Source organism: Lethenteron reissneri, chromosome 16 (genome assembly GCF_015708825.2).
Source record: "Lethenteron reissneri isolate LAM-NWPU_2019-01 chromosome 16, ASM1570882v1, whole genome shotgun sequence".
Classification (NCBI taxonomy): Eukaryota; Metazoa; Chordata; class Hyperoartia; order Petromyzontiformes; family Petromyzontidae; genus Lethenteron; species Lethenteron reissneri.
Window position 1 is genome coordinate 11,370,491 of NC_083794.1, and position 25,976 is coordinate 11,396,466.

General features: G+C 43.8%; 1 protein-coding gene across 3 annotated transcripts in view; it reads right to left on the reverse strand.

The window, feature by feature from the left end:
* Window positions 1-25,748, reverse strand: part of NR3C2 (nuclear receptor subfamily 3 group C member 2) — an 88,766-nt gene extending 63,018 nt beyond the window's left edge. For 2 of the 3 annotated variants that reach the window (XM_061552405.1, XM_061552404.1), the window contains exons 1-3: window positions 24,142-25,748; window positions 22,106-22,541; window positions 20,361-21,180 (exon numbers count right to left, since the gene is read on the reverse strand). In XM_061552405.1, coding sequence (XP_061408389.1) covers window positions 20,361-21,180; window positions 22,106-22,487 — 1,202 coding nt within the window. In that variant the 5' untranslated portion in view covers window positions 22,488-22,541; window positions 24,142-25,748. Of the gene's footprint in view, window positions 1-1,974; window positions 2,093-20,360; window positions 21,181-22,105; window positions 22,542-24,141 lie in introns of those variants that run through there. The other variant, XM_061552406.1, reaches the window with a different exon arrangement.
* Between the last annotated feature and the right edge of the window lie 228 nt (window positions 25,749-25,976).

The following is a 25,976-nucleotide window of genomic DNA, read 5'->3' on the forward strand; positions in this document are numbered from 1 at the left end:
GATAGACCTCTTGCATCGAATTGAGAACCTCAATCACTTTTACTGCATTGTAATCTTTATTATGACTGCCGCGTTCACTCGTTGCGTGATATCAAATTACTAAGAGCATTTAAATAAATGAGGGAAACTTTAATTAAAATAGCTAGACATCACAAGTCCCAACTTGCATTTCAATTTGGGGTTATTCACATTGGGAGAGAGAGAAATGTGGTGGTTCTGTTGTCATTCTCAGCCACGGTTCATCCACTGCTGGATGAAATCCTCCCCACGTTGTCGCCACCCATCACAGTCCCGCGACGACACGGTCCATCTCACTCCTGCGGATGAGCAGATCTCGTCACTCCACCCCTGCGATGGTTATCCTCTTGGGCGAGTTTCCCTCTTTTGGCTGCAATTCTGTGACCCCAGCCTTGCCCACCACGTGTCTTGCCCTACCCGGCCCACCTACATTCTTCACGTATCCTATCATGTCTCTTAACTTGCGCAACTCCTCTCACCAATGTGTTCCTCTTCCTATATCTAAGTGTAAATTCCCAAAATGCTTCTCTATACGTGTATTTGCATATCCTTTAGCTTGTAGTCAAGTCTGTGCTTCCAATCTATGCATCATAGCACGTAACACGCACCGATTGAAAACATTCGTCTTTAAGCATATTGGTATGGTTTTTTTTCCATTCCTATTCTATTTGTAAATCTTTTTATTTTTTTATTTTACCAGGTGAGACCTACCGAGCTAAATATATCTCTTTTTTAGAAGTGACCTGGCTGTCACAAATGGTAGCTCAAGATAGTGGCTTACCACGTGGAAATTTATAAGTCAAATACTCTCAGCACACGTTGATTCTAAACGTGGAAGGAAAACCCGGAGGACCCAGAGGAAAAAGACACACCACCACGGGGAGAGAGACACACAAACTCCAAATATACAGGCACCAGTCGAGATTGAACCCACGATCTTCTGTATACCAGGCGAGGTATTTAATCTCGTCGAGGGGCCCACATTACCAAATATACTTAATCGAACAATGCATCATGTCATGCTGCTCCAGGTCGTATGCACGTGCCTGTCACACTAGTACTGGTTTCCCGCGAACTATTGTTGAGCACAACTATGAATATTTTATCATAAAATGATACAACTTTTTCAAGAAAGATTTGCTTAAAAAAAATGTACGCCACTTTTTACTTGCGATTTTATTACATCTTGGGGCTGCATTTTTTTTCTGTAAGAACGCAATCTTCAATTACACATTGGAAGCCAATAGGGAAAACCGGGTTCAATTTAAGTGACGTCATTTTACGGACAACTTTTGAGGAACGTTTCTGTTCCGTATATCGAGGGACGCCTACACTTCTGTTGTGCGTGTTTATTTAATGAATTTAAAAAAATATTAAAAGTACTCACAATTTAAATTAATGTCGTGTTATAGAATTATTACGTAATACTTCACACAGTCCCATTGTCAAACCACGCAGTTGCCGGTCATGGGGGTTGACTGAACAGACCTCGCGACAGCAGTCAGTGCGGGTTGGTGAATGGGGTGCCCAGGACCGGTTCAGTTATCGTTCGCCAACTAATTTCAGCCGTGACCGGGAATCAAACTCAGGTCACCGGGGTTCACAGCCCAAGTGCGCGAAACACTCCGTGTGTTTCCCCACAATACTGTACTCGTCCATATTCCATAAGCGGACTCAGTGACATTATTATTGTTGTTGCTAAATATAACTGATCAAATGCTACCCAACGTTCAAACAAATATTAATTTTATTTAAAGTTATTACGGATCTGCTCCTTTGCCACTGGCTGTGTGGTGAAGAGGTGGCCCCTGCCCGTTTCACTCAAAGCCACCATTTGTAGACAAACTCAACGTTCACATTTGCCCTCCAATGTGCTTCGAGGTTGTTACCGCGTTTTGTTCTGTATTTATGTCCGACGTTTTTCTGCATATGTTGCGAGCCCCCTCTCCTCGGTACCTTAATTCACGCAGGACAGAGCTGTACAGCACAGTCGAAAATAATCCTACACCCTACGTACACTACAACTGAAACATTCAAACTTTGCAGTTTTCAGCCATCAAATGGACGTGGAATCCACCTTGGCGATGGATATTTTTATATTTTCTTTGACCGTTGGCTGCAAAAACGGTCGTCATTCAACCTCCTCCCCCCCCCCCAACTAAAAAAAAAGGTCCTAATGGCACGAATGTTAACACTAAATGCTTTCCATTTTCTCCAGAGACGAGACTTTTCTGTTCCACTGAAAGCCAATTATAATGACCATAGCTTGTATTTACTGGGAAAAAATGTCAAACTTGATTGCGAAAATGTGTCGTAAACACCTGAATGATATTTACACACCCCTCTATAGGCATGGCGACTGATGGGCGGCATAGTGCAGAAGGCATTTTGTCAGCAAACACTGTAATATTATACTGGTAGGAACCACCTGGTTCCCCCAGCCCACAGGGAATTATTGTGTCCGTCCTGCATCAAAAAATGGGAGGGGTGGGGCTGGGTGGAGAGGGGAGGGTGGGGAGGGGCTGGGTGGGGAGGGTGGGGCTGGGTGGGGGGTGGGAGGGGTGGGGCTGTTTGGGAAGGGGCTGGTTACACCGTGGTGCCCTTATAAAACTCAACGTTTAACCTACTCACGCCGGCTTGTGCCCGCCCTCACAGTCGGGCATATTTGCGGAATACACCACGCCGCCGTTGACCCTGGCCATTGACCGAGCAACCCAACGTTCCTACCAGCTCCCTCCGCAGGAATGTGTTAACGCAGTGTCAAAACCCAAACTGCACATTTCACGTTACAATGGCGCACTTCACTTCACTTCTCCTCTGCTCTTGTTCAGCGTTACAATTCCTACGAGCAACACAGCTTTTGGAGAACGCACGCAGAAGCACTGGCACGCTGCTACACAGCACACAGCTTAGGGCTTGCAAGTTAGAACGGACAGTCTCTCTGAGCAACAGGCGTGGGAACAAGTTCCATCTCATACGTGTTAGGTTTGCGTATTAACTTAATTTGTTACACGAGTGGTTTTGTTTACTTTCACAAAAGTTACAATGGAATAGAAAATAATGTGCCGACCTAAAACAAGGAATGAGTAATCGCGTGCAGGCACCTTCACAAAACCAATGGCGGAGCCAGGATTTTCAGATAGGGAAGGCAACCCCTCCAGCAATGAAAAATTATAGGAGTTGTTAGTAAGTAAAGACTTACTCATTGGTTCTGCCAGTGCACAAAACGGACATAAGCCTAAACTGCTAAATAATTGTCATTTTCCAGACTCAAAAGACCAAGTAATCTTAACATATTTGACGCACGATTTATGTTTGTCTACGAAACATTGCGTGCTTGCAGATGCGCTTCTGCGGCCGTCTGGAACGCTCTTCCTTCCGATATTAGAAAGTGACTGGAACTGCACGTTTCAAATCTAAATCGAAAACGAATTTATTTAAAACTGCCTTTTATGTTTGGTTTGTTGTCCTGGCCCCGCACCTCTGATGAAGTTCAACATACATGTGAAGGGAGTTGCCATGGTGAAATGGTCACACTAACCCCTCTAGTTTTGAGTCCATCATCGCAGTGAGAGAAACAATAGTGCAAGTTTCCTAACCCACCCCCGTGCCTCTGCCCACCCAGCAGTACGAATGGGTTCGCCATAGACGATCGGGTAGGTCACGTGCGGGCACGCCCATCTCTTCCAAGACGTCTGATTCACGTGTCAGAGTAGACCAAATACTCCCCAGAAATCCCCTCTATAGTGGAGGCCCTTCTGCCAGCAGTAGCGTGAGCAAGCAAAGCAATTGCAGGGTCGCGCCTTCACCAACCTGCTTCGGGGACTACTGCCAAAAGCGAATGAATTTTTACTTCACTGCAACCAGCTGGCAAAGACAATGGGAAACGTCGTGTTAAGTTACACGATGTAAATTCCCAATGTAAGACGAGTAATAATCGCTGCCCAATTAACTCATCCTGCACGGCGATAATGCAGTGGCTTCGATAAAGAGAGTGCCGCTTAAACATTGGAAAGTACTTTTTTTTAAACATCCGTTTCTTTTAATGCGATGGAAACGTCTACAACCGAGTGCAATTTTTTCGATGCTCGTACTGTATAAACAATAACTGTCCTTTGTCAATCCACTGATGGATGAAGGTCTTCCCCCATGTGTTGGTCAGAGGATGTCTAAACATACTTCCCCATGCTGGTCAATGAGGGGTTGGTGAAAAAGGGGCCCAAAACCCGTTCAGATATCATTTTCGCTGTGGTCAGGAATCAAACTTAGGTCACCGTGTTCATAGCGCAGTGCATGAACCACACTGTGCCAACACTGTTCAAATACTAGATGTTATGTACGTATGTATGGTGAACGTCTTTTTCGCACCGCTAAGAAGCCAACCGTGCTTAATCGTAGGTGCAGGGAAATGATGTGACTCTTGGCAATTGTTGATATGTAAACATTGGCCCTATGGTGGTAAACGAGTGAGGCATCAAATAAACAAGTGAACTCACAGCCAAAATATACATATACGGTACTGTTTCTTTACGTTAGCTATGTACACAATTTGGACTTAACTTAAAATCGCACTCTTTAAATTACATGTTAAATCGAGTCACAACTTCAAGCGTACATTAATTAATAAAAAACGGAACGTTCCCTTTTATTTTACATTCGCGCACCAAAATAAACCTACTGGACACTTGCGAAGAAGAGAGCTCTGGAGCTCATCGGATTCCTCCAGTGTAAATCAAGATTCTTATTCTGAAATCGCGCAAATACATCGCCGCAAAGCACCGACGACACTCCGACGCAAGACACCGTTATGCAGTTCACAACTCAAGGGGAACGTATTCTCCAAAAGAGCTATTAGACAAAAAAGTGTTCACTTTCGTATTGTAAAAAAAGGGCCGTGCTGTGAACGGGAAGCAAAGGGGCTATGGGACACGCCGTCACGCCCGATGGGGCTGGCGGAAAAGCAAGACAAACTTGGCGGCCTTCCGTCCGCCAGCTGCGAATTCGGCCTGGGAACACGACGCTTGATAGACACCTGCAGCCACCGGTGAAACAAGCACGGCGCGCAAGCCCGCCGCCACATTCACCACCGCACCTTGCCCACACTTTAACGAGGGTGTTGTTGCGTGCCACCGCCATTAGGGCATGTTTACAACTTTGGACGACGTGCAAGATAAAAATAACACGTAATAAACATTCTCCTTCAAAACGATTCGTAGCGTTCAAAAGTTATTTCGCAAAAAAAAAAGCCAATGACAATTGTGCCACTGAAATCTATTACAGCTGAGAAAATGCATTCACCCAGGATGCGAATGACGCAATTTACAAGACTGCCACCAGCCCCCTATTATTTTTTGAGAGACGGATGTTTGCAAAGCGTAGGGTTCGTCACCGTGTTGGTTAACATGGTTAAGCATCTTTAGGGCAAGACTCTCAAATGAACAATTATCCAGCAGTTTTATTTACACAGGTGACACCTCCGTTGCTTAAGGCAAATGCAAATACAGTGCATAAGGGCTCAACAGTACCCTAATCTCGATAGGATCGTGCTGAGACGATACCTTTACATGCTCTGATCATCCCCAAACATTCTAGGTCACAACCTCACTGCCACATTGCTAAAGGAGGTCAGTGATATTAAACCTAAAATTAAATGGAATACATGGAGTAAACATTGTTTTCCCCGGTGACTGCACATTCAGCTTAGTGATTTATAAATTCACATGTTGTCACATCATGGTACATCTATCTCCCGTGCTCCACCAATGTTTTCCGAACAATGGTAGATCTGACAACATGCTTACCATGCCAAGGCTTCAGTGGTCAGGTACATGGTAGAATTGGCTTGCATAGATATTATTTAACATGTGGCCTGTTGTGTAATCCACAAGAAATGTTAAGAAAACTGGGCTCAAAAATCGACAAACTGGGCTTCGGAACATAACCTTAAGGCCCCAAAAAGTGCAAACGTAAAAAAACATTTGCTCTCTTTTCAATTTCGTTTCTTGAGGGACTGCCACACACGGCTCAGATTCACACGACATCACGTAGTTTGCCAAAGTATCCACAGAGATGCTCTAGAAAATTGGGAGCGTGGTGACAAATCAAATATTCGCGTGAGACAAAAGCAAGCCGTTTCAAGACCGACTACTAGTGTGTCCATGTTACACAGTCTGTTGGGCCCGATCCGTTCATTATTGTGTTGGAGAGAAAACAATCAGATTGTAAATGTTGTGGATTTGCTCTCCAAAACAGCGGTGTTGCTGTACTAGTAACGAATTGGCCACGTTCTGTTTACGAGACAAACCTTACTAATTGGCTGTGTTGGGTAGTGGCGGGTTGAACAACATATTTATATTTACGCGATCTAACTCAAAAATCCTGGATTATGAACCACATTCTTGTTCACAAAAGTGCAACTACACTGAACCACATCAGCGGCTAATATTCTTATAGGTAGAATAAACATTGGTGGTTTGTGAATTGTGGGCTGGGTTAGAATTGTGACAATTTCCAGTCAGGTTTGGGTACACTGGGAATATGTTCCATAATATAAATAATTGACAGCGCTTATAAACACAATTTATGGAAGCTAAATAAAGCAATAATGGTTATTCACGCTTTTGTAAATTTGAATATTGAAACAAGTTATTGTACGCAGGAATGGGAGTTGGTAAGTTGGCAGAGGCTCCAACACTTAGTGGTCCTAAAAATAAATAATATCAGTCAGCAACAGGTTCTCATGCGCGTTCTTCTCTGTACACGAAACCACAAAAATGCAAAACTACAACTATGATTGCAATCCTCGAACGTGTCACTATCACACACAGCTTCAAATACCGGGGCCTTGCAATTGCCACTCTTCAAAACGACATCGCACCACAAACGCACAGCGACCAGACCCAACAGCTTGTAAAGAGTGTAAAAAAAAACTCTGTCGGTAAAAAGAAACAGCACCGGCACTCGAATTAAGCGTCAACCAAACGACCAATCCGAAAAGAAGTATTAAGCCTCGCAAAACATGTAGAGGTGTTCATATTTAAGGAACGTGGCTGAGTGACTGAGTGATTGAGTGAGTGAGCGGGCAGTTGAGCGAGTGTAATTCCTGTCAACGTAAAAATCATCACGGCTATGGCAATAAAAAATACCCCCTGTTCATGCAATTATTCTACTACAGTGCAAGCAAAGTATGACACATTTTATAGCTGGATCAAAAGCTTGAGAAATGTCAGTGGCCAACAACAAGCTTGGAACTTGTTAACGGCTCACATTTTTTTAAACGAGGGCTTGGTCAACAGGCGAGGTTTAATTTATGCTGAAAGCAGCAGCAGCAGGGTGCAGTAGCGTGCAAAAAGAAGCACAGTGTTGTTCTGACAAAAGGCGCTGCTCCTGGCGGTGGTGGGATATACTGTACATGTTGTTTCTGGCGTTTCATAAACAGGCCAAGAAGTGCAGTGAGCAAAGGTTGGCACGAGAGTGAAGATTTAAAAAAAGACACAATGCTGGAAGTGAAAGACTTAAGATACTTCGAGAATATATTTTCATTTCCCTCCCCCCCCCCTCCAAAATGTATTTTACGAATATCGTAGCCATACCCTTTACAAACGGCGAGCGGTGACCATAAATAGACGACGTTGAAAGTGCACATCAAACTGTTCTTGAAATAAATGTAGTCAGGAGGTAGAGATCTGGTAAGATCTCCGGTATGATACGCATAGGTTTTTTCGGTAAAATCACGTAGGTAAAAAAATTTAAAAAGATAAATAAAAAATATTTTTAATTATTTCTATTATTTTTATTTTTAGCTACGCGACTTTACCGAAAAAACCTAAGAGTATGAATCCTTGCAGTCACGAAAGCTTCAAATCTCCGGTATGAGCTTGTCCGATAAAAAAGACTCGTGTAGTATCTAGACCACAAATCATGCCTTTCCTACAGTTAATTGCATTTGTTAGACGACTATTTCATCAGCAAATCTGCAATTTATATTTGCGTTGCCGTCTTCATTTCTCCAAATGTTCACAAACGTACAAATTGGGAAAATATGGGCTACAGAATATGACCTGCATCCGATGCTGTAGAAATACACATGGGCATGTTTGGATTGGGAGTTGAAAAATGACAGATAGTCAATAGCACAGATGGTTGGGGGGGGGGAGTTTTGGACTTCATCAGAGGAGAATGAGCAACTTCCCCCTGACTAAAAGTTCACTGGAAACTTCAATGGAAATCCTCGGTTGCCAGAACAGGGAGGGCACACAGTGAAGAGCAGAGTAAGATAAGAGTGGAGAGATGGGTATGTGCATATCCATGGAGGAAGCTATTTAAATTGACCCAGGAGTGGACTGAGAATCGGTGGTGGGATTTGAGTATTGGGGTGATGTGGCATTTATTACTTGCGTGGGCGACAATTCTACTTACTGGACATCTGTCAACAAGAGCTTTATAGTTCGTCGGATTCCTCCTGTAAAAATACATATTCCTATTAAGACTCTGAAAAAGCAGCATGTTTTGGGATCATCTAGAGCTTGGAATGATGGATTTGTGGACACCGAGAAGAAGAGTTGCTTGGAAATGCGATGACGGCATGGAAAAGCGTCTCCAGCAGCAGCTGGGGTAAGGAAATAGCAGATGCGAGAGATGTTGCGTGGATGGGACGTACAAGGTCCTGCAGAATTGAGATGTGAAAAGAGAAAAAGAACGAGATATCAAGGGCAACTCCAAGGTTTCAGACACAATGTGCCGTAAGTAACTTTGGCGCAAGCTTCCCAAATCTATTGTGCTAAAATTGTTTATGAAATCTCAGTAAAGCTGCTCATTGTTTGTTTGAAAATTGTTATTAATTATAAATAGTTATTTTCATTTTATCCAGGCCTTTGTGATAGTTTAAAAGATTGCACAATTTAAACTAAGTTAAATGTGCTTTTAATAGTCTACAGAGGCTAGGCATGATGGTATTTGAAAAGCGATGACCTTTGCTAGAATATGAACAAGTACATTCTTGCTCAGTGGTGGAGAAACTTACCCAACTTCAGCTTGCATCTCATGCGGTTGGTTGGGCTCTTAGTCTTCATTAGAATCTATATAAATGCAATACGAGGCTAATGTTCTAGAATTCTTCCAAGCTAGTTTTATCACCATTTTGAATAGAACAATTGTCGAGGCATCATTCCACGCATGAGGTAAATTCATTCGTGTGTCAAGATTTAGTAAAAATAAATGTTCACAAATTTTCTTCAAACGAGCAGTTCCACTTCTTTGATAATCTCCACAATTAAACAATGTTTTGTCCAGAAGCTTTCCTTTCTTTCCATACTGTGAAAGGCAAGTGTGGCATCTGGAACTTCCTCGTAATCATATGAAAATTAGTTAACTGCTGGCATAAACGATATTTTTTTCAATACACCAGCATACAATGTCCACAAATGTTAAGAATCTGTCATGCATTATGATCCTATCTCTCTCTCTAAGGCAGGGGTCGGCAACCTACGGCTCCGGAGCCGCATGCGGCTCTTTACGGGCTGCTTCTTGACGATGAGTACGTATGTACTCAGATGCATTGCGGCTCTTGAAATACTGAATTTTGTACCGAATTGGAAAGAAATGGCTCTTCTTGTTATTTTGGTTGCCGACCCCTGCTCTAAGGCATACCTCATTTGGAGAACTTATTAAACAGAAGGCTACAAAGTTAGGCTCAAGAGATATATATAACCAAAAGACAAGTCGGGTACAACAAAAAAGTTTGCTAAAACAATAAAGATGCCAGTTGGAGGGACGAAACTGGAAAACACTTCACAGACTATGGAAATATATGGCAGTTATTGGCCGTGGACCAGGATCAACAAGATTATCAATAGAGACGACGACAAGCGAGATCACCGATATATTTTAGGAAATTCAAACTTTATAATAATTATAGGCAGACCCGGAATCAAAAATAGATATTGCTTAAAACGCGTAACGCGACTTCAAACACGCCGGTTTGCTGCATTTAAGGCAGCTCAGAAGCCGAGCACCAACCGTGACCAAAGTGAATAAAACAAGGAAGTGATCCACTCGCTTTTAAACTCACAGGCCGAGCCATCATTGCAAGATCACCAACGCTGGGTGTTAAGGTATGCAGCAAGCAGAGAAGCACAGTGGCTTGGAAAAAGAGACAGATGGGGTAGATGTATGTATATTGCTGAACTTCTTTCGCATCGCACGTAGCCAAAGCGTGCCGATCGGAGGCGTTGTTGTCGTTGTTGTTGTTTAATAAACAAGCCAAGACTGTGCAGCTGAGCGGAGACTGGCACAAAAGTGAAGAGAGCAAAAACTGTGGAAAGTGAGAAGAACGAAACACACGTGTACACGATGACTGTGCAGGACAGGGCAGTGTGGAGAAGGTGGGAAAGGACAGCGGACCCCCCACGAGTGGGACAAACGCGTGAAAGAAGAAGATACACACATTCCTGGTTCTTTCGGTAAAGTTACGTAGAAGAGAAATAATAAAATAATAAAAATATAAAACTATAAAAATTCTCACGACGTTTCGACTGCAACACAAGCAATCATCATCAGGTGTGAAATCCACAGCAAGAAAATTTGAAAAAAGTGGCAGTTTTTCAAAATTTGAAAAAAGTGGCGGTTTTTAAAATTTTCTTGCTGTGGATTTCACACCTGATGATGATTGCTTGTGTTGCAGTCGAAACGTCGTGAGAATTTTTATTGTTTTATATTTTAATTATTTTATTATTTCCCTTCTACGTGACTTTACCGAAAGAACCAAGAATATGAATCCCTGCAGTCACGAAAGATTTAAATCAAAAGAAGATACACGTTAACTGTGAAAATTATCTCCCAAAAAAAAGTACCGCACCTACATCAGCCATACCCCTACAAAATGATGAGCGGTGGCTACAAATGAATGACATGTTAAGTGCATGTCAAAACTGTTCTCCAAACAAATTCAGTCACGTGAGAGGCATACATTTGGCGATATCTCCAGCACCGTGCGCGCTTGTCCAATAAAAACTTGCGGAGATTTAATTTCAACTAAACCATGCCTTTTGCCATAGTTCACTTCCATTGCTTTTTATGATGACTGGTCATTAGAACATCTTAAATGTTTAATGCTCTTATTATTTATGTTTATGCCATTTCTGTGTAAACAACGAGTAAATAGGTCTGCTAATTTTGCTCCAACAAACTGGTTGCGCTTCTTTGATCGGGTCCAGGAGATTTAGATGTTATTCTCCACTGTAAACGGGAGAAATTAACTTCCTCCTCTTCACGTGATAAATGGTTTTGATTTCCGAGATATATAAGATGAGGGAGGAAACTTGAGACCACAGAGTATGTATACCAAGACCGCTTATTGCAGGCAGACTGGGATCAAAATTATAAAATAAAGATGAATTTGCAAAAGTGAACTTGCTAATGAAAAAACGTGAAATATACTCATGTATATATACCAATGTATACCAAATATACCCAAGGGAAATTGATTCCAGTGTATATGATCTAATTTTAGATTTAAAAAATATGTAATAAAAGCTAACAGTGCGCAAAGAAGTTTCAACTTTGGAATTACACCGATAACGAAAAGGGAGCGTACAGATGAGGAGTGGCTAGATCACAGCTGATAATGACGGACGAAGATGAAACCAAGCATGACAATTTAGCTTAACCTCGGCAAAAAAAGACATTCTAGATTTGAAGCTTTCGTGACTGCAAGGATTCATATTCTTAGGTTTTTTCGGTAAAGTCACGTAGGTAAAAATTTTTAATTAATAAAAATAAAATAAAAATCACGACGTTTCGGAGGCAACACAAGCTTCCGTCTTCAGGTGGAACCGTCACAGCACGATAACTGTATCAAGTGATCAAGTGATACAGCAATCGTGCTGTGACGGTTCCACCTGAAGACGGAAGCTTGTGTTGCCTCCGAAACGTCGTGATTTTAATTTTATTTTTATTTTACTTTTATCAATTAAAATTTTTTACCTACGTGACTTTACCGAAAAAAACCTAAGAATATAAAAAAAGATATGTTACAATGTTACCAAAAGGGCTCAAAAGCAACAGTAAACTTCCTGTAGCGTCGCTCGACTTCCCACACCAGAAGGTGGTCTTTCTGGGAAAAGTGACACTTTGTAGAGTGTGTACAACAGTGACGTCAGGGCAGGCTCTAGCGCTGCACATACCTTCTGGGGTCAATAGAAAATCCCTCATTGACAGCTGACAGCCTCAGTGGCATGCATTACTGCTTTCCTGTAATGTAATTTACTCCTAGAGGCATTCATAAATAAATAAAAACACTTTATCAAATATTAAATCACGCCTTTTTCATGAATACAAACTAAACGTTATTTCCCATTGCTTTTAGCAACCGATATTGAATGCAACACTTATAATTGAATTCACCAAAGATTCAGGTAAAATGGCAAAGCTCTTGAACGACTTATTTAAGCCAGGCTTTATTTCCATATAAAGCAATACTTGCTTAGAGCGAAGCACCAATCACAAAGAATTAATCTGCAGTTGCCATGAACTCAATCACTGCTAAGATATACTAAGCACAAGCCCTTGGCTGGTTTCTGTGCTAAGATGTTTTTTTAGTACTTTGTTCCACTTCCTCTGCATCACTGCCCCCCTGCCTCCTCACAAGCTTTTCTCAGCTCTAGCCAGATAGCCACACTTCCCTCAAATCACCCAAGCACAGTCGAGGAAAGCCCACAGCAAAGCTTATCGATATTCTGTAAGAGCATTAGAAGGGTGGGGCCGAAAAGTGGTGGCATTACGTCTTAACATCTTTTACTCAAATGGGCAGCTTTAGAGCTTTAGCCTGGACCAAGAAAGCAATCCGCACACTTTTCTGCAAATGCAGCTCATGCAGACATACCATCAAGCGAGGTTTGTTTTTTCTGTCCGGGCTGCACTGCACAAAACCAAGCGCTCCATCTCACCCCTAACTGACACACTTCAGGTTCTAACTAGAACCCAAGACAGAGTTCTGCTCATTGTGCATTATCATCATCAGCAGCAGCATTTATTGATACACTGCTGGATAAAATCAATAATCGAAAATCCATAGCAATCCCTCACGGTTTCGCAATGCAACGGTCAATCTAGCTCCGGCATTGGATGCCTGCTTCGATGTGTTCCATCCATTGGCCGCCATTCCTTCATCGATCTCGACCATCGGCCATCATTCCCTTATGAACATTTTTTTTATTTTACCAGGTAAGGTCTACTGAGCTATGTAGAGTTCTTTTTCAGAAGCGACCTGGCGACAAATGATAGCTCAACGAAGTGGCTTATTACGTGGAAATTAATAGCAGCCAAATACTCTTAAACGCACGTCGATTCTAAATGTGGAGGGAAAAACCGGAGAACCTAGATAAAAATCCACACGGCCACGGGGAGAGAGATAGGCAAACTCTGAACATACAACAGGTGTCAGGGTTGGAATCGAACCCACGACCTCCTGTGTACCAGGCGAGGTGGTTAACATCTCGCTGCTGTGGCACCCTTGACATGTACTGCCCAAACCCACTTACGTTTCTTGAAAGTCAATGTCTCTACCCTGTGTATGTTATCTGTTCCGCGAGTTTCTCTGTCTGTCAGCGTAATTCAAAGCACGCACATTTCCATGCTTATTTGTGCCCTTTTCAGCTTTTATTCCATGCTCTTTACCAATGTCTACATTTCAAATTTATCTTCAAACCAGCTTTGCATCTTTAATTAAGTTATTCAATAATTTCCAATAGTTTAAGTCCATTGTCTGTTTTCATGTCAATGTAATCAGCAAATCAGCAATCAATTATATTTTTCCAATATTGTTTGCGCCTTTATTTATACAATCCAGTTTTCACAAACCATCTGCTATTGTCACTGTGAATAACGTTGGTAAAAGAGTGTATTCTTGTCTTCCGTACTCATATGCATTTTGTTACTTTCTTCATGCAATCTCAGTGTAGCAGCAAACATGACCTTGTAACCAACACTCCCGTGTGCATGCACTGTATTTGCAGTGCTGCAACGATGAATACATTCAAATATTAAATCATTCTGCTGATGCTGATACTCATCTAATTGTGCAAGTAGGAATCAATGACCTCTACTATAGAACTGTTTATTGAACTATATATCCCACATGTATACCACTACGGAGATGTGTCGCACGATAAGGGCGCAGACAGAATCAGTTGATGAATGGAACCATTAACCCAAAACCCAAGGGAATCGTCCAAACGCGGAGGGGGGGGGGTGTCGTTTTGGCATTTGTACTGTACTAAAACTTAGCTAAAACACTAGGGGTTGTTAGTCCCTGAGTAATCTATTATATTGGTCAGACTCAGCCGCTTGGCATGAATGATCAATAGCAGACCAAGTTAGCCCCTGACATACTTCTTATGTTACTTATAGACCTGACCGCATGGATTTAATGATCGATTGCAGGCCAGGTGGTCAGAGAATGATAAAATCCCTGGACTCCCACGTGTTACTACAATATGACAAAACAGCTCAACTCCCGTAATGGCACCGATGTTTTGTGGAGCCATTTTGCCTTCACGCAACCTCGCAATAATCAGCCGCATCTGTGGAAAGCAACTTTTTCAGTGTAATCTAAGCAAAGTTCGACCACAAATGAACTAAAAAAAAAGAGTAACTCCCCTAGATATTTCGAAACTAAGTTTTGTAACTGCTAGGCACTAAAAGACAATGGAACTTTCCATAGTAAGGCTATACTACAGCACAATCGGCACAATACTCCAGCCTTCTACGTAGCTTGTCTTACTGCCTTTACTCCCTGATGGAGAATGACAGCCTGGAGGGGTTTAAAACACACTTGAGTCGTCATTTTAAATGGGCCATCTGAGAAATCCAGCTCGGTACTTTAGTGTTCAACTCAATTTTAAAAAATCTAGTTCAAATCGCGGAGCTGATAAAAATTAATATGGGTTTGTAGTAAGTCAGCAGTGGGTACGCTATCACATTATGAGCCTTACAACAATAGCACTCTGGCATTTCAACTTTATGGGTTGAGTAAGCATTCTCCGGGTTCTTTGAGTGAGAAAACACGTTACCTCTGCCTCTGACGTCTCGCAACATTAATAAAGCCCGGGTTTTGTAAACATTTCATACTCAACTACAAGGTAATTGTCAATATCAGCCACTGCTGAATGAAGGCCTCCTCAAGGAAGCCGCTATCTCTCACTCCTGCGATGTAACGATTCACCCACGGCCTGAGCCAAGAACTTATTTGACGTATTTATTTTTCTGTGATTTTCTTTCCTTTCATACACTTTGCGCTCCGATGGTTTGTTGTATTGTTTGTCGCTGTAACTTTCTGACCCGCCCCGCCTGGACGACTGTGGTACAAAAGGAGCATCATAGCTCATCGGATTTCTCCACGATAAATACAAGGTTCCGATTCCGATTTCAGCACTCCATCTCCTCGGTGGATGGGGCCCTCTCAGATACATTCCCTCACATCGGCTGCGATGCCATTGTTATTTTCGACAATCATCCCTTTGAGACTTCACGCGTCCACGCCAAGCAACACTTTTCTCAACAGTCTAGGTACGTTCTGAATTAAACAGTTATTCCTTTACATATTACAACACCTGAGGCAACCATGCAGGAACTGTGCAAAGTCACCCTAAAATACTGTACTGACAAAAGAGACCGTGCGTAGTCAAGGGAAACAAACCATAACAATAAATGATATTCAAACTGTTCGTCAGCTTTCCGAATGGGCAGTTTCACTCGCAGGGTTTCATGAACTAAGTATTTATGATAATTTTGAGTTAAAGCTTTCGTGACTGCAGGGATTCATATTCTTGGTTCTTTCGTTAAAGTCACGTAGAAGGTAAATAATAAAATAATAAAAATATAAAACAATAAAATTATCACGACGTTTCGACTGCAACACAAGCAATCACCATCAGGTGAAAGAACCAAGAATATTTATGATAAATTTAACTTTATTTCACTGAAGCCATGATGAGTTTTTAGTGAGGCCTACTGAAGCGTACTTTTTAAAACAAACCCTTCTATCAAAGCACCGATTTCCATAGCTAAATCGTATCAATTAATAGGTAATTTTTTTTCTTTAGTTTTGACGAAATATTTGCTTTTAAACTTCGGGTGCGGTAAAACGTAAAAAAATCGGAACAGCTCCTGCCTAAATCGGGAGCGTTGGAAGACGGTATTCCTCCAGCCGTCACGCAACAGATCTGCACCTGTGGATTCAGGGCTCTGCATTCATTCATGCGCATCTCCCCTCTGTTGCTGCGATTAGAATACCAAAAATACCAGATTTCAGTTTCTTTTTTTTTCAACAAATGATAAAAACCTGACTGTCTCAAAATTGACGTTTTGCACAAGTTGATGTTCGCCAATTGTGCGTGCTGTTGATGTGAAATTAGATTACCAATGTTTGCTTACTCTGGGAGTTGAAATTCAGTTTTTTTTCCCTTTGTGTCTCTTGCACTGCTGACTGTGCCATGCCAGGTGACTGTCAACTTCAACCGTGGGTAGAAAAGGTGTGGGCCCTAAAATCTCTGCAGGAGGATCAAAAATATGCAAGTTTTCCGTGCACCAGCCCGCACTAAGCACACCGTGAAAATGCACGAGTCGCAAGTGTTAAGTCTATGGAGTTGTTTGGGGTACTACTACTCTCTTTACATGTAGTAGTGTCCCTGTTTGCCCATCTGTGCCAAGTCTCATTTTCAATGTGAATATGGAGTACGGTTACAAGCCGTGGGTATTTTTTTTTAAAAGGGACTTAAAAAATTAAATCGGACAAATTTGCCGCTTTCATTTCTATTCACGTTTAAAAACAAAACTATGTTTATACGATAGCCAGTGAGACGTGCCAACAATAAAAAGACATTTGGCAGCTTGCGTTGTGCTCACGAGCGCATTAACTTTACAGTGCGTGTTTAATTGAATTTTACTACCCCCTTTCTTTGCTCAGATATAGGGCAACTGTATAAAATAATTGGCCTGAGATTTAGAAGTTCATCTCTTTTAATGTGAAAGCAATGCCATTTTTTAAATCCTTTATATTAAGTTTGCTTGCTTGCTTACGACCGTGCAAATCTTTCGGTCGTTTTTTAACCCACTTCCCGTGATCCAATCGAGCTGACATTTTCCACACAGACTCGTTGTGCGTGACAATTAATGTTCGTGAAATTTTTTTTTTCCAAAATTGTACACTTTTTAGGACAAAAATATTATATTTAATTACCAATTGCTTAATGGTGCAATGCAATCATCTGACCCATAGGTGGCAGCCATCTCAAGCCAGAGGACAAGAGGACTCTAGCCGCCACGCATATAAAGGATTTATAGTGAAAAACTTAGTTTTTACTGGTTATTTCGGCCATTGCTTGCTTGTGTACGCCACAGCCAATGAACTGCCCCTTATATTTTAATCAACCTACAACCGAAATGGCCACACCCAATTTGAGAGGGCAGGAAACACTACGACTGGCAGGAATTTTTTTGTTTAAAGCTAAACATCGACAAATTAAACAATTATGACTCCAAATACATATTTCGTATTCACCCCCCCCCCCCAAGCTTAGCTATTTTTTAACAAATATAATACATTAATGAAAGGCTTTGCAAGCACCGTTGAGAAGTTTACAGCAACCAGGGTGTATACAACTCCCGATGCAAGTTACAGAACTTAAATACTCACAACGTGGGTCAATTCACATATTCATAATAAGGCTTCCAATACCACACACAAAAAAGCACGGCTTATTAATGCAACCGGACCGCACTAAAAAAACCTTTCCCTTGAATGCTCCCAGTCGCGGGGAGTAGCCTCGCCGCGTGTGTGAAGGTAAATGGTGGAAGGCCATTTCTAGGTTTTCCAAATACAGCACTGCATGTCCTTCGACAGATGACCTCCCAATCAAGCATTTATGTCAACTTTAAATGCCACATTCTTCATTCCACTTTTTTTTTAAAGCAGAACACGCAAGCTGCACCCAAATTTGCTGATAAACATGCTGGATTTACAGTGTGAAAGAACCACCTACATGTACAGTCCCTTCGTCAATCCCACTGCTGGATGATGGCCTCTCCCAATCATTGCAGGATCTGGGGGGTTTTAACCATACTTCACCACTCTGGTCAGAGCGGGTTTGTAATGGCAGGCAGCACACGTGAACAGAGTACAGGACAGCAATGGATGTTTTTCTGTGCTGCACCTCTACTGCCAACAATGTCGACCAATAGGAACATTTCCGTTTAGAGACCAGTGATTTTATATTCACCAACAAATGTATGTTCGCTCCACTGAACTGCTTTGAAAAAGCCAAACAACCTATTTAATAAAATTCTAAAGCATCAATGTTTAATAACTTACATTAAAAAAGAACAGTTGTGCTATTCGATGGATAAAAAAAATACTTCTGGGGCCTATATCTTTGGGTTACAATACAGTGTTGAAGTGTAAGGGAATCTTGAACAGTGTGAAACAATTGATAAATTCACCGTTCAAAGCACTAACTTGATACCTATTATTTACTATCAAGGCTGGAGCTATAGTCACAGATCGGCACTGCTTGGATGATATTGCAAAATCAAGCTTTATCCTTGTTAATGTCCCTGCAATCCAAAGCCAGTCTTCTCAATCTGGCCAATCCCTTCGTCTAGGGTTCCAAAACAAAATATATTCTGAGGCTAAATTATTTTTTTGGCACCAAGGACATGCACAAGGCCATAACCAAACTCCATTGTAGTCAACCCCTGCGTTGCATTACTCAGCCAAAGGAGGCTTGGTTAACGCTGTCAGCCTACGACCAGCAATGGGGGTTCATAAACATATTTTTATATGAAGAACAGCTTTGTTCTTATCGATTTCAAATTGGTAAAAGATTTCGTCACTGCTCATGTACAGCTTGTGATAGAGATAACCACTTTGCCAAGGAAATTACATTTCAAAGAATCTAGGATTTGTTTTTCCAATTTCTATGAAAAAGATTTTCATAATTTGGAGATATAAAATGACATCTGGACAATTTGAATAGAAAATTAGCAAAATGGTTTCCACACAAATGTAAATCCAGCGATTATAACTTGCATTGTATCACGTTCCAATTTCTAATAATACAATTTCCTAATATATTCCCATGAGTAAAGTTTTAAAACAATCATATCTTAATGAGGCATTTCATACTCATCTGCCTCACAAGCCATTTAAGCCAGCAATCACACAATTAACGAAAAAACTTAAACGGCTATCGGATGACATACTTCTAACAACGTGATTAGCATTTTTAACTTGATCCACTTCGAACCAGACAGCTTTAACTACTTTTAAGTCAAATTGCTACCTGTCCAACAGTAATGACAGCGAAATGGATGAAAACCACATTTAATATCTCACGTGTAAATGACGTACTGTATACATCTACAATAAACGACTTCAATGCCAAAGAGCAGCAGCAGCAGCAAATTTCTTTACTTCCCTGGCCTTTGGCGACAATAGTCACGACTGATACCGTACGTCACACACCAGGAGGAATCACTCGACGCCAAGCACAATTCGCCAAAAATGTGGCCAAAGTAGGGTGGCAATGCCACCGAAATGCCACTTGGCTAAAAACATGTGTTTGCAGTACAATGCAAATAGTGCAGCAGAGTGTATGCAAATGTGCAGCCCCACCTCATACCACATGCTACCCAGCAGCCGGTGATGCAGGTCAAGCTCAATCATTTATTTAATATATACACTATAAATGATTTGCCGCATGCGAGTGAAATGCTATCATTCCAGTTTGAAGCTTACAGCCGGTTTCTGTTGCTGGCCCATGTTCTATGTTCACCGATGGTCGAGGTTTATATTTTTATCCATTGTAAAATTCTACATTCGAGTCATCCTGTGCACTTCGGTTTTTTTTTTGGAATCCGGGCTGTTAATATAAATAAATGATTGCATCTGTAGATGCTGCAAATGGCAACTGTTGAGACGCGTATTTGCCACTGCTCGAGCACATCACGGAGATGTGAGGCACTCACAACATGCGGTCATGGCTAACATCTTAAACACTGAAACGGGAAAGCTGACAGCATGAATCAAATCAACTGACATTGGGGGTGGGGGGGAAAAAAAACTTGATTATGGGCAATAAGGGGGCTAAACTTGTTTTCTTTCATACCTGTACCCAGGGAAATCATTTTATAGGGCCCATTGATTTTGAAAGATCTGTACCCATCTTCTATTTCTGCACGAGATTAAATCCTGCAAAATTCTGCGCATCGGCACATTTTATTTTTTTGCCTTGCGCAAAAAAAGTTATTTCACAACATAAAATTGCACACGTGACACAAACACTTACCTAGTGAAACCAGGGTAAGGAAATCCATCCTGTTGTACTCCATTGGGAGAAAGGAATCCAAAATTATTCCCATTTGAAAAGTTGGAGATGCCCGAGGCGGACGAGGTGGCAACGGACGGACGAAAGGATGTGGCAGATGCAGAGTAGGGCAACTGAAACTCCACCCCTTCCCCGAATGGGGAGCCCGCTGCCACGGATGTGCTCATACTCATGGCGCAGTAACTGAGTTCATCCAACTCTCTCTTAAGCACGCCCGGCGTGCAGATGTGTAAATCACAACCAGAGTCTTCCTCTTTGACGTTGGCACGGCTCGCAGCGGTGTCACCCCTGGACGGACCCGGAAATGACCCCCTTTCTGTGTGCCTCGCACTGGAGTCCATGTCCCCGTATGTGTGTAAATTCGAATCAAAACCCATCAGCTGAGGTCCCCCATATGCTGACGGACTCTCGAACGACTGGGGCTCCACCTTAATTGGCCTGTTTGGCTGCATGTTTCCATGAGAGAAGTGGCTACAATCTGCTCCAACGTCAGCTTCTGGTTTCATCAAAACATGTGTTTCTGAACGTTGCTGCGGCTGCTGTTTCTCCTGTTTCACAGAAATATTTGCTGACTGCTGATGAAGCTGCTGAGACTGCTGCTGCTGTTGCTGCTGCTGCTTCTGTTGTTGTTGCTGTGGCTTTGATCCGAGAGCTGTCGAAACAGGGCTTGCCATGCTCTCTTGAGCACCAGCAGAGTCGTCGCCAGGCTTGACACTTGGGAACGGGCTAACCCGTGGACCAACGTGAGAAAGGTTTGAGGGTGAAGAGCGCAAGTCCTCACCTAAAAAGAAAACCGTATAATGACATACAAAAACATTCGCTTTAGTTCGTACATTTTATAATGTGTTAATTAGGAATACAGCAAGCAGCACATTTAATCGAACTTGCGTGCTTTTCATTTTCACAAGGTCAGGTCATGGAATCTCCAGGGTTACTACTCATGAGATTCTGTGTTATTGGTAATTAAAGAAAAATACACCATTATCATATACATAACATTTACTGTGCATGCAGATGTATATAAACTACACCATACCCTTGAAGAGAAAGATGTAATGTAAAATCAAATTTGGTTCATGAATAAATCGTAATGCCTCCATTTTTAAAAGCCCCACAGGAAATCAATAATGCATGCATCTTCCAATATCTTGGCATATGTCTTTGCATTTTATTACCAGCCCCAATTCTGCAACCAAGCAAGTGGCACACTTATTTCATTTGTGTATACATATTTAACAAAACATCAATATTATTGACTTGCCGAATCTACGCGATTACTAGCAATACTCTTCCTGTTTCATTGCCGCTGCCAAGCCAAGTATGCAAGCATGACTCACACACTCCATCTTCCTCTGCACAGCTCCAAACTGTAAACAGTGGCAAGATAGGTCTACCTGACCTGCGGTGATTAAACTACAGTACGGTACTCTGTACATTCTATTTATCGCATCACCATTTTAGGAAGTGATACCGCCAGTGTGCCAATCACAACAATGTCAAACTATAATTTGTCAGGACTTTTCATTTACAGCATTTATCCATAATTTCTGAGTCAATAACTCACGGCAAGTTATTTTCCAAACTAGTCAAAAACGTCACATTATAAATCAAAATCCAATATCGCTGTATAAATAAATAAAAATATGTTTTTTCGACTACACACAAGCCGTGCTTGCTCTCACCCCTCGGCTGTGCCAATATCTCACCCTGAAAAATAGCTGCGTCAACGTCCTGAGAAGAGCCGTCGCCGAGCAGGTCGAAGTTCCCACCATCGGCCATGTACAGCCCCATGGACTCGGCCACCGTCTTGAAGAGCTCCTCGGGCACCGAGGTTTCGTCATCCAGGATGCAGAGGGAGGACACCTCGCTGTCCTGAACCAGTTCAGCCCACGAAGACCCAGTGCCACCGTCGGACTTTTGTTGGCCTGGTCTCCCTGGCGAGCCCTGGTCCTCGGGGAAATCCATGTTGGAAAGTGGCCTCGTGTCCCACGTCAGCAATTTATCTTCTCTCTTCACCAACTCGGACTGCTTTTGGGTTAGAGGCTCCGGATACTGTTGTTGCTGCTGCACAGAGCCCTCAGTCCCCATTATCTTTCCGGATCGCTGGGAATCCGATCATGGAGGCACCGACACTTTCCAAATCTTACAAAAACAACACACAGAAATGCCACACGCTTTAGTATTTTTGCAAAATATCAGTCATTCTAACTCGTGTTATATTCCGTGGTCGACATACAACACCGCGAGAGCAGAAGGCGCATGCGGTGCTACGGTGTGTTAACACCCAGAAGATGACAACATTCAAGGAAACGTAACTAGGTCACGGCGTTTTTTTTAACTCGTTATAGAGTAGCAAGACGACTCGAAACGAATCCATGCCTACCCCTACCCCTAACACAAACCTAATATCCAACATACACTGGTTAGTAAATGTGCTTAACTTAACACATTCGACATTGCATCTTGCGTCTTTAGCATATTTGCTTTACAGTACATCACCGCACAGCACGTAAACACAACACGGACGGCACACACGTCTAAAATGCGTGGCACTTTGCATGACACATTACGGTAATGTATTTAAACACGGCAGTTCATCGCAACTCCACGGTGCGTTCACGGCACAGTATAACATTACAAGTCGATACGCCGTTACACTGTTCACGCGTGCAGTACACACCGCACAGCGACGTACACGTGCGTCAGTACACACCACGTGCCCTGCACTGTAAGCACAGCTCGGTGCAGCGCACACGCTCATCGCAGGGGCGGCGGCGTCGCGCTCTTACAGTACCAAAGTCTGCGTTTATTTACGTCCCGCCGACTAACCCAATTACAGCGCCACCAAACTCACGCGGCCGTCGCTGGCGCAGTTAACCCGTTCCAAGCCACCACACCCCGGCGGGGCATGCCCCCTCGGCTCGGGCATGGCCACCACGGGGGGGGACATGGCCATCCCGGGGGGGGGCATGGCCATCCCGGGGGGGGGCATGGCCACCACGGAGGGGGCATGGCCACCACGGAGGGGGCATGACCATCCCGGGGGGGGCATGCCCCCCCTCTGGCAGGGCATGGCCAAAGGGAGGGCCAGGAGGCAAGCAGTGCAAAAGGAAAACTAGACGCATTTGGAAACGCGTTAAAGGGCATGGAGTAGACTGGCCGGAATGAAAAATGCTGGAGGGCTATGACATTGAGGGCTGCTGGGAAGGGAAGAAGACAGTCTGGTGAAGAGGCGTGCAGCGATGTGACAGCAGGGCTGAGAGCGAGGCAAGGAAGGGGGGTCGTGACATGGCAGGGAGAGCTGCGAGGCAGGGAAGGCAGGGCAAGCTATTTGGGATGGGAATGACTGGTAATAGGGTATTCGAATACTGTTAATAGGGCATGGCAGACATGAGGGCAAGATTCGACAGAAAGGCGGGCATGTTAATGGCAAGGGTAAAGCGATCTGATATGGGCAAGGCCAAGTGAGCTTTGAGATGACAGTGGTAATTGAGGCAGTAGTGTCAGACAGAGCTCGATATAAACAGGGTAGAGCAAACGAGTTGGGGATGGGCAGGGTAGGCGGTTCAAGCAAACAAACAAACACAAACAAGGCAAGGGAAGGAGACGAGGCGGTGTGCTTAGCTTGAAGGGGGCAGGAGAGTTGGGAAGGGCAGAGGAAGGTGGGGAGGGGAAGCTGGGATATATGGGTCAGATGTGGATCAGATGTGGGGCAGGGAACGCGTCCGCTTCACTCTCGCACCTCTTGTCCGTCGATCGTCAATCTTCGTCCCGGTGGTAGAAATGGAATCGAAGCCTCCCCTCCTCGGTCCTCCTCCACCTCCTGGTGCCGTGAACAGCTCCAGTACCACCTCTTCCTTCACCTGAAGAATTGCGACCTCTTCTTTAGTCCATTTCTAATTTCCTCCGATGCTTTCACGTCTCTTTATCCTCCTCTGCCGTCCTTCCCCACCTGTTAACCTCTTCTCGTTTCTTCACTTCATCCGCGATCACTTTGCCTCCTCTTCACCCCCGCCTTGTTTCCCTTCGAGTCACCTCAACCACCATTGGAACCTCATTTGCCAGTAACAAAATATAATTGTTTTTTTTTACCCTTTTATCTGGCAACAAAACTGACACCTTTTTAACCACCTCAACCAATTCACGCTTCTCTCGGGATATATTTCTCCTCCTCCTCCTCTTCTTCCCGACAACCCGTTGGGGGTCGTGTAGTCGAAGTTAGTTAGTTAGTGTAGGAGGGCTATAGTTTACGAGACGTATATTATCATCGACTTCACTCGCCACGCAAAGCGCAGCGCCGACTAACAACTTAAGCGGCGCTTAACCAACAACTTCAGCGACGCGTTCGGGCCGCCGGCTGGACGACTTCCCACCCACCCCACCACCCACTGCAGTCCACGTCTCCCCCCAACACACACACACACCACAGTCAGTCTCTCTCGTCTCTCTCGTCAATCTCGTCGTCCTCTTCGTGATTTCCCTCCTGCGCAGCCTCGCCACCAGTGGAGCCCGCGCTAGGCCGCAGGGCGCCCCGACCCTCGACCCGGGGTGGTGTGGGGGGGGGCCCCGTGGGAGGAGGATGATGATGATGGAGGGAACGAACCCACACGCCACTCGCTTCAATCACCTCGACAAGACGACGACGACACCTGTGTAGCCCACACAACAATCACTGCTCGCTCACCGATTCGCAACTCACTTTGGCCACCAACTCAACTAGCACGTCGCGATGCTCGATGGTGCAGTTTGGTTTAGTCGCAGTAGTTAATAAGCTCTCACACACACCCACCACCCCCTACAACTACGAGCCACAGCTACTGTGGGTCGACTTGTCAGCTGTCGAAGGTTAACCCATACCCAGAACGACGACTGATGCCACCACCACCACCATTGCTGACGATGTAACTACGATCTGCCACCGACCGATCGCGATGCCGAATTGTCACCGTCCACTCACCCGTCACCGGATTCCCTACCTACACAACCACCACTGGCCGCCAACTCCTACGGCTACCACCACCTTCGTCGTAGTAGTCGTCGTCGTCGTCTTTGTCAACTCCCCAACCCTTAACCAATCGCGCAGACACGCGCACTGTATGTATGCCTTCAACACTCTCTCGCACTTTTTTAACAGTGGTTTAAATGTTTTTTTCACCCCCTTCCAAAGACTAGAATCGGGCCAATATTGCCACGGTGGTCTTCGCCTACGGCAAATAGCCCTGGTGTTAAAGAATACGAGATAAAAAAAACTAATATAATACGTCTAGCAAGTACAACAACATTATTCGCCTCGGATCTTTTTCTCCCCCCTACGAGGTTCTTCTCGCTACGTCCGCCCGACCACGGGGCTGCTCTTGTTTACCGGGGGGGGGGTAGGGGCGGGGCTGGAGGGGGGCGGGGCTGTGGGGGCTAAAGAGGGCGTGGTCAGCTGGGATGGGCGGGGCTACTACGGGGGCGGGAAGGTTTATTGCGAGGGGCGGGGCTCAGCGGGGGAGGTCGCGGTGGACGGGGCATTTGGGGGAGGGGCTGGAGACACCCCCCACCACCACCCCCCCCCCTTGCTCACCCCCCCCACCC